Source organism: Erpetoichthys calabaricus, chromosome 9 (genome assembly GCF_900747795.2).
Source record: "Erpetoichthys calabaricus chromosome 9, fErpCal1.3, whole genome shotgun sequence".
NCBI classification, from domain to species: domain Eukaryota; kingdom Metazoa; phylum Chordata; class Cladistia; order Polypteriformes; family Polypteridae; genus Erpetoichthys; species Erpetoichthys calabaricus.
Window position 1 is genome coordinate 187,671,032 of NC_041402.2, and position 13,215 is coordinate 187,684,246.

At 45.7% G+C, this 13,215-nt stretch overlaps 1 protein-coding gene across 2 annotated transcripts in view; it reads left to right on the forward strand.

The window, feature by feature from the left end:
* Nucleotides 1–7,406: 7,406 nt before the first annotated feature.
* The window catches only part of adamts13 (ADAM metallopeptidase with thrombospondin type 1 motif, 13), a 570,965-nt gene continuing 565,156 nt past the window's right edge, over nt 7,407–13,215 (forward strand). For both annotated transcript variants that reach the window (XR_007935899.1, XM_051932281.1), the window contains exons 1-3: nt 7,407–7,599; nt 12,041–12,107; nt 12,595–12,734. Coding sequence is in view for 1 of the 2 variants with exons in the window: in XM_051932281.1 (XP_051788241.1) it covers nt 7,453–7,599; nt 12,041–12,107; nt 12,595–12,734 (354 nt within the window). In the remaining variant the exon portion in view is untranslated. The remainder of the gene's footprint in view (nt 7,600–12,040; nt 12,108–12,594; nt 12,735–13,215) is intronic.

Below are 13,215 nucleotides of genomic sequence, written 5' to 3' on the forward strand. Positions count from 1 at the left end.
TTCTGAAGGCCCTAGGGAGCTCTCTTGATCTTGGTATGAGGACACCACACACGTCAAAAGCAAAGAGAACACCATACTCTCGATATCTGTGGTTTAAATAAGGCAGTCAGGTCCACCTGCAGACTCCCTAAGAAGGTTCTAATCATTGGTACCTCTTATGGAACCCCTGATTCTAATCTGATGGTTCTGCTGATAAATGTTATGGGGTGGGCTTGCTTTTTCCATGTGACAAATCGTAATGAAAAACCAAGCAAAATGACCCCTTTTATTGGCTAACAAAAAAGATTACGATATGCAAGCTTTCAGGGCAACTCAGGCCCGATTCTTCAGGCAAGATATGGAAATCTCAACATCAGCTTCTCGTATTAATTTCCTAAGTAAACGGCCCAGCATATTGGCTTTGATCCAGATGACTGCGCCAAAGGGGCCTTGAAGCTTACATACTGTAATCTGTTCAGTTAGCCAATAAAAGGTGTCATGTTTGCTTGACTTCTCATTACATCCCTAATGGCTAAGACGGTACAACACCCAAGTACTGCACATGGCAAATCAGCATTTTAGTTCATTTAGATAATCAGAATGAATACACCACGTCATTTTGATGTGTCATTTGTTTTAGGTGATCACCTTTTTCTGTCTGCCTGTTCCAATATGTGAAACAAGTTTCCATGGGGTGCACTTACTTTTTCACACCACTGTGGTTTCTTTCGGTGCACATTTTTCAGATCCGGCCTCGACATTCTTCAAAAATTTCCTCAGATGGGGCCTTCTTCTTTCTTTATCCACCTCCCATCAGCTCTGGATATAAATACAGGTGCTGCTCATAAAATTAGAATATCATGACAAAGTTGATTTATTTCAGTAATTCCATTCAAAAAGTGAAACTTGTATATTAGATTCATTCATTACACACAGACTGATGTATTTCAAATGTTTATTTCTTTTAATGTTAATGATTATAACTGACAACTAATGAAAGTCCCAAATTCAGTATCTCGGAAAATTAGAATATCAATTAAGACCAATGCAAAAAAAGGATTTTTAGAAATGTTGGCCAACTGAAAGGTATGAACATGAAAAGTATGAGCATGTACAGCACTCAGTATTTAGTTGGGGCTCCTTTGGCCTGGATTACTGCAGCAATGCGGCGTGGCATGGAGTCGATCAGTCTGTGGCACTGCTCAGGTGTTATGAGAGCCCATGTTGCTCTGATAGTGGCCTTCAGCTCTTCTGAATTGTTGGGTCTGGCGTATTGCATCTTCCTCTTCACACTACACCATAGATTTTCTATGGGTTTAAGGTCAGGTGAGTTTGCTGGCCAATCAAGAACAGGGATACCATGGTCCTTAAACCAGGTACTGGTAGCTTTGGCATTGGGTGCAGGTGCCAGGTCCTGTTGGAAAATGAAATCTGCATCTCCATAAAGTTCGTCAGCAGCAGGAAGCATGAAGTGCTCTAAAACTTCCTGGTAGACGGCTGCGTTGACCTTGGACCTCAGAAAACACAATGGACCAACACCAGCAGATGACATGGCACCCCAAACCATCACTGACTGTGGAAACTTTACACTGGACATCACGTAACGTGGATTCTGTGGCTCTCCTCTCTTCCTCCAGACTCTGGGACCTTGATTTCCAAAGGAAATGCAAAATTTACTTTCATCAGAGAACATAACTTTGGACCACTCAGCAGCAGTCCAAAGGCGAGACGCTTCTGACGCCGTCTCTTGTTCAAGAGTGGCTTGACACAGGGAATGCGACAGCTGAAACCCATGTCTTGCATACGTCTGTGTGTGGTGGTTCTTGAAGCACTGACTCCAGCTGCAGTCCACTCTTTGTGAATCTCCCCCACATTTTTGAATGGGTTTTGTTTCCCAATCCTCTCCAGGGTGCGGTTATCCCTATTGCTTGTACACTTTTTTCTACCACATCTTGTCCTTCCCTTCGCCTCTCTATTAATGTGCTTGGACACAGAGCTCTGTGAACAGCCAGCCTCTTTAGCAATGACCTTTTGTGTCTTGCCCTCCTTGTGCAAGGTGTCAATGGTCGTCTTTTGGACAACTGTCAAGTCAGCAGTCTTCCTCATGATTGTGTAGCCTACAGAACTCGACTGAGAGACCATTTAAAGGCTTTTGAGTTAATTAGCTGATTAGAGTGTGGCACCAGGTGTCTTCAATATTGAACCTTCTCACAATATTCTAATTTTCCGAGATACTGAATTTGGGACTTTCATTAGTTGTCAGTTATAATCATCAACATTAAAGGAAATAAACATCTGAAATACATCAGTCTGTGTGTAATGAATGAATCTAATATACAAGTTTCACTTTTTGAATGGAATTACTGAAATAAATCAACTTTGTCATGATATTCTAATTTTATGACCAGCACCTGTAATTCATATCCTTGTCCTTGACTCCCCACAAGAATGCTTCAGTTTCTGTCTCAAACATCTTCACATTTCAATAAGTGCAGCTGATGGTCTCCACCTTCGAAACTTCTAACGTAATCGGAGCAAAGGATGTTGTTTTACAATCCATTTAAAGCTCTCATTCTTTTTCTCTGTCGCTCTCCACCACAAAGTAAACCCAAAGGTCAGGACCTGCTTTTTAGGTTCCACATCACCCACTATTGGGCCGACATGTTCCAAACATTCCTTCATGGTGCTTATCCAACTCCTACAATGATACAGCAAGTGACCCCAGCAGCTTCACTCATCTACTGCAGACCTTTCTCGGACTTTAATTCAGGCCATGTCTGCCGTGATTGCAAATCTGCTAAATGTTCCAGCCAAAGAACTTCATGGGCATGAAGCCGGCCACCCTGGAAATCTCGCCATCGGCTTCTCGTACTAATTTTCTAAATAAACAGCTCAGCATATCGGTTTTGATCCTGACGACTATGCCAATTGCTCCTTTATATTACAGCTTACTTAACTCCAATCCCAGCACACACAAACCTCAAAACACAGGGTGGTAAGTCGGTCAGTCAGTCATCTTCCAACCTGCTATACCCTAACTACAGGGTCACGGGGGTCTGCCAGAGCCAATCACAGCCAACACAGGGCGCAAGGCAGGAACAAATCCCTGGGCAGGGCGCCAGCCCACCGCAGGGCACATACACAGACACCAAGCACACACACTAGGGACAATTTAGGATCGCCAATACACCTAACCTGCAAGTCTTTGGACTGTGGGAAGAAACCCACGCAGAAACGGGGAGAACATGCAAACCCCGAAGCAAAAAGCGAAGCCAGGTCTCCTAACTGCAAGGCAGCAGCGCTGCCACTGCGCCACCATGCCAGGGTGGTAAGTGCAGCTGCTACACAGTTCAACATGCTGGTTTCAAAACATGTCCATGTGGAGTCTAACATCATGTTCTCCTGATGTCTGTGTGTGCCATATTTTTGTTTTTATGTTTATTGTCTCCTGTAAAAGGGTGGCATGGTGGCGCAGTGGTTGGTAGGGCTGCTGCGTTGAAGAGAGAGAGACCAGGGTTTCCATCCGGGGTCTTCTCTTGTGTTGATAGAACTTCAGAATTTTATTTATGTGGGTTTCCTTTAGGTGTTCCACAATCCAAAGACATACAGGTTAGGTGAACTGGTGATGCTACATTGTCCCGTGTGGGTGTGTGTGTGTTCACCTTGCGATGCACTGACGTCCTGTTCAGGGTTTGTTCCTTCCTTGCACTCAATGCTAGCTGGGATAGACTCCTGAATCCACCCTCCCATGACCTTCGACTGGATTAAGCAGGTTTGAAAATTGCCACAACATGACTCCTGTGCATGTGAGGACCCTGTAGTGGACATTTGCCCTGACCACAGCTGCTTCCTGCCTTGTTCCCAGTGCCGCTCAAATAGGCTCCAGCTCCCCGTCATCCTGAAGTGGATTGAGTGGATATGAATTTGTTTAAAAGTTTTAATTTATGAAGATGATGTTCCACTAAATTAGGTCCTGGCACCAAATCTAAGATTGGCTCCTGCCTGGCCAGTGCTGCTGAGGTAGGCTGCTGCTCCCTGAGATTCACAGTCAGGGTTTGACAACGTTTACTATGTTATGTTATGTTATTCCCATAAATTAGCTGTGATGCTGCCTTGGTCACATGTCTTACCTCACCTGTCACTGGAGCTAACGTCACTGAGATAAAACTCCTCGGTCACCTGGCCCCAGGGGTGGATGACATTTGCCCTGAGATCCTGAAGGCTCTGGATGTTGCTGGGCCATCTTGCCGTTGACGTCGGGGTCAAAATGGGGTGATGGTCAACCATCTTTAAGAAACTGGACTGGACCGTAGGGTGTGTTCCAACTTTACGGGGTTCACACTAGGAAGGCCTATGCCAGAGTTCTTGGAAAGGACGGTCCGGCTGATGGTCAAACCTCAGATCTAAGAGGAACAATGCGGATATTATCCTGGGCACAGAACACTGGACCAGCTTTTAACCCTCATACGGATTCTGGAGGGTTCATGGGAGTATGCCCAGCCAATCTACATGGGTTTTGTGGACTTGGAAAAAGGCATATGGCTGTGTCCCTCGGGGTGTCCTGTTGGGGGATCTTTGGGAGTATGGGGTACCAGGCCTGCTGTTGTGGGCTATTCGGACCTTGTATAACTGGTTTGAAAGCTTAGTTCCCAGGCTCATTCCCAGTGTGTGTGTGTGAGACTCCACCAGAGCTACCCTTTTGTCCCCAATTTGTGATATTTATGGACACAGTCAAGGGGTGAAGCGGGTCCAGTTCAGTGGCCTCAGGATCACATCTCTGCTTTTAGCAGACGATGTGGTCTTGTTGGCTTTGTAGATGCCCCAGAGGATGAGTGGGCATCCCACCCAGGATGGAGGTAAATTTCTTACCTGACCAGGATCCCATAATGGAAGGATGGAATAAGTGATACCCAGCTGGAACGCCTTATGATGCCCAAAGATGTCTGAAAGCAGCGGTGGAGAACTTCAACCCCCACCACTCTAGTTGGCAGTGTGCCTCATGTATGGTCCCTGACCCAGCTAGGATGCCATAACGGAATATTGGAATAAGTGGGGGCAATACCTGGCCAGGACACCTTATGATGCCCAAAGACATCTGGAAGCAGCAGGGGAGATATTCGATCCCCACCATTCTAGGTGGCAGTGCCCCTCATGTAGGGTCCCAGTCTGCCCCTTAGGGCTGGATGGGAATTGGAATCCATAACTGCAGCCCTGTAGGGTTCCCGGAGGGACAGTAGAAGGTGCTGCCAGGGGAGGATCTCCCTGAGTTTCTTGTAGCCTGGAATTGCTTCCAACTGGCCATATAATGTCACTGGAATTATTTCTGGGCTCACCTCTAATGGAGCCCACTTCCACAGCTTTTGGAGTCAGAGTCGGGAGTAAGTGGGCAACACTCAGCTGGAGAATGAAAGGAGGAAATAATTTACTGTGTTTATCTATTGTACAATCGTGGCTTATTAATTATTAATTAATTAATAATTAATTAATTATTAATGGGAAGATTGGGAAGAGGTGCCTTGGAAGAATTAAAGCCTTTATTTCATTCATTTAAGGTGTGGTGCTTTACTGTGTCTGGGGTTTGGAGCTCTCTGGCACCCCCTTGTGGTCACAGTTTCATCTGATGGTGACCTCAGATGCGTTTGTGGAGACGTGTGAAGTGCCCAGGGATGAGGGTCAGCACCTCCAGGTCAGAGGTTGTGACTCTCATCTGGAAAAGGGCGGAGCGGTCTGTCCAGTTTGGGGATGAGCTGCTGCCTCAGGTGAAGGAGTTTTACGTGTTTTGGGGTCTTGGTCACAAGTGATGGAAGAAAGGAGCAGGAAATCGACAGGAAGGATTGAAGGAGCAGTTGTGTGAATGTTGGACTGGTCAGTTGTGGTGGTGAAGAGAAAGCTGAGCTGAAAGACAAAGCTCTCCATTTACCTGCTGGTCTGCCTTCCTACTTTCTCCTATGGCCATGAGGTTTAGGTAGTGACCAAGAGAAGTGGACCGTGGATACAAGCAACAGAAATGAGCCTCCTTCACCGGGGATCTGGGCTGAGCCTAATGGACAGGGTGAGGAGCGTAGACATTCAGGAGGAGCTCAAACTAGAAATGCTGCTCCTCCACATCAAAAGGAGGTGGTTCAGGTATCTGATTAGGACCCTTCCTGGATGCCATCCATGGGAAGGGTGTTTTGGACACATCCAACCAGGAGGAGACTCAGGGCAGACCCAGGACACGCTGGAGAGGTTATCTCCCCCCACTGGCCCAGGAACGCCTCAGCATCACCCCAGAGGACTTGAATGAGGTGACGTGGAAAAAGGACATCTGGACATCTTGGACAACCTGGACCCAGATAAGGCTGGCAAAAAAATGGATGGATGGCAACTCAAGGCCGATTCTTGACTTTTAGGGGTCCTAAGCAGTATACCTGTTTTGAGACCCTCTTCACCCCTCTTATCTGTGTGAGTTTGGGGGCCCATGAATGTCCAAGCGGTTTTGGTCACTTAGCTTGCTTAGGCCCTCACATGGTTATGTCCCCTTTAACTGTGACCCCCCCCAAGTGCCTTTTTGCATCTGTTAATAGAACTGTAATGGAAGGAGACACTGGACAGATAGCCTGGACAGGATGTATAGATAGATAGATGGCGTTCCCCTTCCCAGACAGGACTATAAAATGAATGACAGAGCAATACAGCATACTGGGAATACATACCCCACCTGATATGTTACCCATGTACACACCCCCAGGGCATACTGGGAACTGTAGTCCCTTTGGGGAGAACCTGCTGGGTCCCACAGGTGCCACCAAGAGGACCTGAAGGGAATGGCTGTCCGGACCGCAGAAGTAGTCCTGGGTTCGGCATCAAAGGGGCCTCCTCATCTCACTCGGAGAGCCGGAGACAGGAGGAGGAAGATGAGGAGGAGGAGGAGGAGGACACTTGCTGGACGAGGTTTGGTAGAAAACATCTGTATTGAAGGCGCAATCTTTAAAGGTTATTTGAACCTGTGAATGGGTTTGTGTACTTGTGCTGAGATGCCCCCTAGTGGCCACAAACGTTAAAGGTGTTTGCCCCACATGACTGTGTGTCCCATCATGGGCAGCAGGCCCCTCACTCAGGTGGAGCGCCCACATCAGGCACCTGTCAGACTGCAGTTTACACTGGAAGGTCAATCACCTCAGAGGCCCGAGGGGCCGCCACCAATGCAAATAAACAGATTTTGTACAAATATTCAGTTGCGCTTGTTAAAATAAAAATAAACGCTCAGGAATTCTGCATTGATTTAGGAAAAAAAAAAAAGTTTGGGGGTCTTCAAGCGAGTTCAGCAAAAAAGCCACGCAGCAGGGCACAGCACATTATGATAAAGGTATCCCTACCCCGGCAACAGAAGTTCTCTTCCTAAAGCCCCAAACCACCACATCGGCCCCCCTTGTCTGCCCCGTGGGAGGTCTGTCACTGATCAACCAAATCCCACATTTCAACATCCGCTAAATGGGATTGCACAAGTTTGGGCCTCTCTGTGTAAAGGAAATAAGTAGACCACCAGAGACTGGAGCAGCAGACATGGCGAGGACGATTCTCCTGCTGCTCTCGCTGCTGCTGCTGGGAATGGCACTGCTGGGGAATCCTGCCAAAGAGGTGAGCCAACCGCAGGGTCACATCTGGGGGATTTGGAGGGGGGGGAAAGATTTCAGAGTTTCAAGCCAGGGACCACTCACATGAGCCACAATAGCTGAGAAACGGGGCCTGTTGGGGTTTCTCTCCGACTGGCTGGCTGGCTGTGTGGCACTGCGGAGAGCTACTGTGCTGCCAGGGTCTGGGATGCGGGGCGCTCTACAGCCTGGTGTCCTTTAGAAGAGGTGGAATGGCTACACAGTCTGAATTCACAGAGTCCGGCAGGGTGGTCTCAATTCATAAACAGCATGCTCCAGGTCAGCTGAGGAAGAACTTCACCACTTCAGGTCTGCTGGATGGTTTATTCAATCAACGGGTTTGGGAAAGAAGATTGTGAAGCGTGCCATAGAATAATAGCATCGCTTATTTATATAGCGCCTTTCCCATGCTCAAATTCGTAAAAGCAGAATTAATGTTGGTTTTGTTATTTGTGACCCAGTGGCAAAATGGTGATAAATCAGTAAGCTTCAGGTCAAGATATTAATAATGCCAAGCATGTGTGGACGAGTGAAAGACATAAGAGGAGTCCAAAGGAATGATTTGGGGTGCCAACCGGGTCTCCCTTTTGAATCCAATGTTCACCTGGACAAACAAACATGGGTGTAAAACAGAACTTAAAGAATACAACCTTCCTGGCTTCTATGAGTCAGTGGCGCCATCTTCATTTGGGAGCTCCATTCCTTAACAAGTTGGGGTCCGAATGAGACATTCTCCCCTCCAGGGACGTCCAGATTTTAAAGTGTTACGACAGGAAGGGGCGGAGTCAATTGCCCTCACTGGGCGTCTTCTTGTGGGTGACACAAGAGGTGATACTTATTTGCAACAGCGCCCCCTCTTGCCCTGGTGTGGTATTGCATGCCTTCAATGTGCCTAGAAGGTGGTCCTCTGGCACACATGCGTGACACATGAAAGCGAGACTTGTGTGCAGAGCTGGTTGTGAGGCTCAGGGGTTAAAGGCATCTAAAATAAAATCCCTCAAATTCAAAATTGCTTTTCTTCTTGACTTCATCTTTGTGGACTGAGAAACAATTTGTTTAAAACCCAAAGTTTGGGCTCATTCACGCGCCACTAAGAAATTTGCTGAGGATACTATGAATCCTAAGGGTATACTGAGTGTGTGTGTGTGTTTTCTTATGATTAATAGAACATGCAAATATAAAATTAACATTATATATATCCATTGCATCTACCAGTGCTTGGCTGTGTGGCTCAATCACTAAAATGGGTGAACCCATCAGACCCCCAGTTCAGACATTCACTCCCAGTTTGTTGATCATTTGAGTGAATTTACTTCCTCGTAACTCCCAGTTCACCTGGTGACAGTGGGATGGTGGCAGGGGGCTGCTGTCGAGTCAAGTCAAGTCACAGCAAGTCAAGTGGCTTTATTGTCATACTATCCATACAACGTATTGCAGCATACAGTGGCAGAAAAGAACATTAGCCAGGACCACCATGGAACATAAAAATAAATAAATAAATAAAATAAATAAATAAATAAATAAATATGAAAGGCACTATATAATAGATAGATAGATAGATAGATAGATAGATAGATAGATAGATAGATAGATAGATAGATATGAAAGGCACTATATAATTAATAGATAGATAGATAGATAGATAGATAGATAGATAGATAGATAGATAGATAGATAGATAGATAGATATGAAAGGCACTATATAATAGATAGATAGATAGATAGATAGATAGATAGATAGATAGATAGATAGATAGAAAGATAGATATATAGATAGATAGATAGAAAGATATATAGATAGATAGATAGATAGATAGATAGATATGAAAGGCACTATATAATAGATAGATAGATAGATAGATAGATAGATAGATAGATAGATAGATAGATAGATAGATAGATAGATAGATAGATGATGAAAGGCACTATATAATAGATAGATAGATAGATAGATAGATAGATAGATAGATAGATAGATAGATAGATAGATAGATAGATAGATAGATAGATAGATAGATAGAAAGATAGATACAACAACAACAACAACATTTATTTATATAGACATTTTCATACAAAAATAGATAAATAGATAGATAGAAAGATAGATAGATAAATAAGAAATAAAATAAGACAACATTAGTTAACATAGAACATAGTTAACATAGATAGATAGATAGATAGATAGATAGATAGATAGATAGATAGATAGATAGATAGATAGATAGATAGATAGATAGATAGATAGATAGATAGATAGATGTGAAAGGCACTATATAATTAATAGATAGATAGATAGATAGATGGCTGGGATTGGCTCCAGCAGACCCCCGTGACCCTGTGTTCAGATTCAGCAGGTTGGAAAATGGATGGATGGATGGATAATATACACTCCCCCAAAACACTAGATGGCAGCCTCCCTGTGGTGCTGTTCCTCCTCTTTTCCCAAATCACTGGGCAGGCTGGGAATTGTAGTTCCGTAAGGCCTACCCTGCTCGGTTTCATGGTTGCCATCAGGGAGGAGCAGCAGAGAGGAATTATCCTTTCTTTTTGACCTGGAAGGACCTCCTCTAGACCTTGCCCAAACACTGGCAGTACTTCTGGGGTCTGGCTTAAAAAGAGCCCACCACCCTCACCTCAGGGAGTCGGAGTTGGGAGAAAGAGGAAGGAGTCGCCGTTTGTGTATGGACTGTGTTATGGAGGACTTGTAAGGGAATCTGAAGAAATTTAAAAAAAAAATTTGAACCTGTGATTGTGTTCGTGTCAGTTGTGCCCCCCCACTCCCATTGTTTACAATAGACAGTAATAATTTTTAAATAGATAGTATAAAATGAATAATAGCAACCACCAATAACATAAAACAACAGGAGTGGCATTTGTGACTTGTGTATTACACCAACATAAGCAACTAGGAGCAGATCTGAGGGCGAGATGGGTGATGGTGGGGGGTGCACAGAGTTCAAAGTGTAGAAGCTACTCATGGGGTAGAAGCTGTTGCAGAATCTTCCAGAACTAATTCAGGTGCTCAGTACCTTCTGCCAGATGGAAGCGGGACAAAGGGACAGTGGGATGGGTGAGAGGGGTCCTTCTCAATGCTGCAGGCTTCGCTGATCCATTGCTTTATGAAGATGTCTTCAGTGGAGGGCACAGACTTGTGGAACCTGGTAGAACTGATTCAGATGTTACAGAACCTTCTTCCAAGTAGGAGAGACAGTGGGGCGGGTGGGACTGGTCCTTCCTTGCATCACTTTATACAGATGTCTTAAGTGGGGTAAGGGGGAGCGCAGATCAGTCCAAACGATCTTTTCCGCTGTGTGCACTATCCATTGTAGGACCTTACATTCAGAGACTCTGAAGTTCCTAAACCAGATGGTGATGCAGCTGGTCAGAACGCTCTTGTGGTGCCCCTGTGGTAAGAATGGGGGGGGGGGGGTGTAGGCTTGCCTTCTTCGGCTGCCCCTTCTTGATCACTGAGGTGGTGTTAGTGGACCAAGTAAGGTCAGCTGCCAGGTGCACACCATGGAATTTGCTGATTTGAGCAGTTCAACCACAGAGCCTTCGATGTGCAGTGGGGTGTGAAGAGCTTGGGCATTGCTGTAGTCAATAATCATCTCTTTCATCTGATCCATGTTAGGAGACAGATTGTTGAACATGAACCAGTCCACCAACTGTCGTATCTCCATTCTGTAAGATGATGAGATCCACAACCATTGTGACATCTGCAAACACAATGACAGTGTTAGAGCTACACATAGCCGTCCAGTTGTGAGCCAGCAGAGTGAACAGAAGTGGGCTGAGTACCCAGGCCTGGGGGTCACCGTCGTTCACCATGATGGTTTACTGAAGATGTTTTTTTCTGACGCAGACTGTCTGAGGTTTTTCTGTCAGGAAATCCAAGACCCAGTTGAATAGAGAAGTGCCCACCTATCTAGCAGACCCCATATACCTATGAGCTTCAGAGGGATGACGGCATTGAATGCTCAACTGAAGTCAATGAAAAGCATCCTAGCAGGCAATGTCAACAAGCTTGTGGGAAGTTTTAAACATTGTAAGGCCGTAGCCATCCAGCCGAATGTGCTTTGATGGTCCTCTCTCCACAGGGGACCTTCTTCTGCCTCAGCCTTTGTATATTGGGACTCAAGGACACCCAAATGTCAGACCTCGGAGATGTTGTGAAACAACTGCAATGTGTCATCCGCAAATGTAACGATGGTGTTAGTGCCGTACACAGCCGTCCATTTGCGAGTCAGTAGAGTGAGAAGAAGGGGCTGAATTCACAGGCCTGGGGGGCACCAGGGCTCATCATGATGGTGCTGGGGGTGCAGACCAACTTTAACTTTGGCACGTTAAAACACCAAGGTGTGACCAAAGTCAACTGGCGGACACCACCAAGCCAGCACTAAACATTAATCTGTTTTTCATTCTTCCAGATCTTTGAGAAGCTGCTGCGCTCTGAAGACCCCTCAGTATCCTTTGGCCAGTTGAATCTCAATGAAGGTATGACATCTTGCATCTATTATTTCTGGCTTGTGTGCCCAGACTGTTTGCCCAATTTATCAGCTTTGTAAAAAGACACACAACTTTTTGTCACCCACTGAAATCGGGTCCCAATCCCGGTGGTTCGGTGTACGGTGGGTACCACGACGTGCTATCAGCGTATGATCCCAGCCTCTCCTCCTCTCCTTATGTAATGATTGATTGGTGCTTCTCTTTTAGATGTAACAACAAGCTTGGAAGGTTTTCACAGTGTAAGGCACTATATAACTTGAAGACTGATTGGCTGATGTCATGTAATGTAAAAGGATAAAGGCTCACCTGGTGACTCCTCAGAGGTGGCGATCGTAGATATATTTTTATTTAATGGGATTGATAACAACATGGCATGGGATGTAATGGGAAAGGCACTCTATACATGCGATGAATGAGCTTTCTCTCCTGCAGACTCTTCTTCCTCACTTATCCACATCCATTTCCTTCTTGACAGCTGAGGTCCACCTTCGGCAACGAAGAGCAGCTGCAGACATAGAAGTGCGACACCTGGAGCTTCTGGTGGTGGTGGGCACAGATGTACAGCAGGCTCACCTGGAGGACACAGAGAGATACATCCTCACCAACCTTAACATTGTGAGTAGGAGGGGTGGTCAGATGTTGAGGGTTATAACAGATGCCATCACCACAGGGATTGCTCAAAGCAAACAGCCAGGAAGGACATGACCTTTGTAAGGGCTGGAGTGAAGCTACAGGAGCAGCTGAAGCCTCCAGGAGGTCTACCTGTCATAGCACGAGACTGGTAGCTGATAGCTGACAAAAGGAAACAGCTCAGACTTCCAGACACCATCGCAGAAAATACACTCAGGCCAGACATGGTTCTGGTGTCTGAGAAAGCAAGACAAGTAGTCCTGCTGGAGATGACTGTTCCATGGGAACAACATGTAGGATGGGAATAAGGGTCCAGTGTGAGCCCCCTGAGTTTAGATTTAGAAACTTTGCAGGTCAATCCATCTACAGGGCACTGAAGTTCTTTGGAATCATGGGACTGCACAGCAGGAGAATCATCATACACATCAGAGACATAGCAGAGAGGGAGTTGGGATGGCTGTGGATC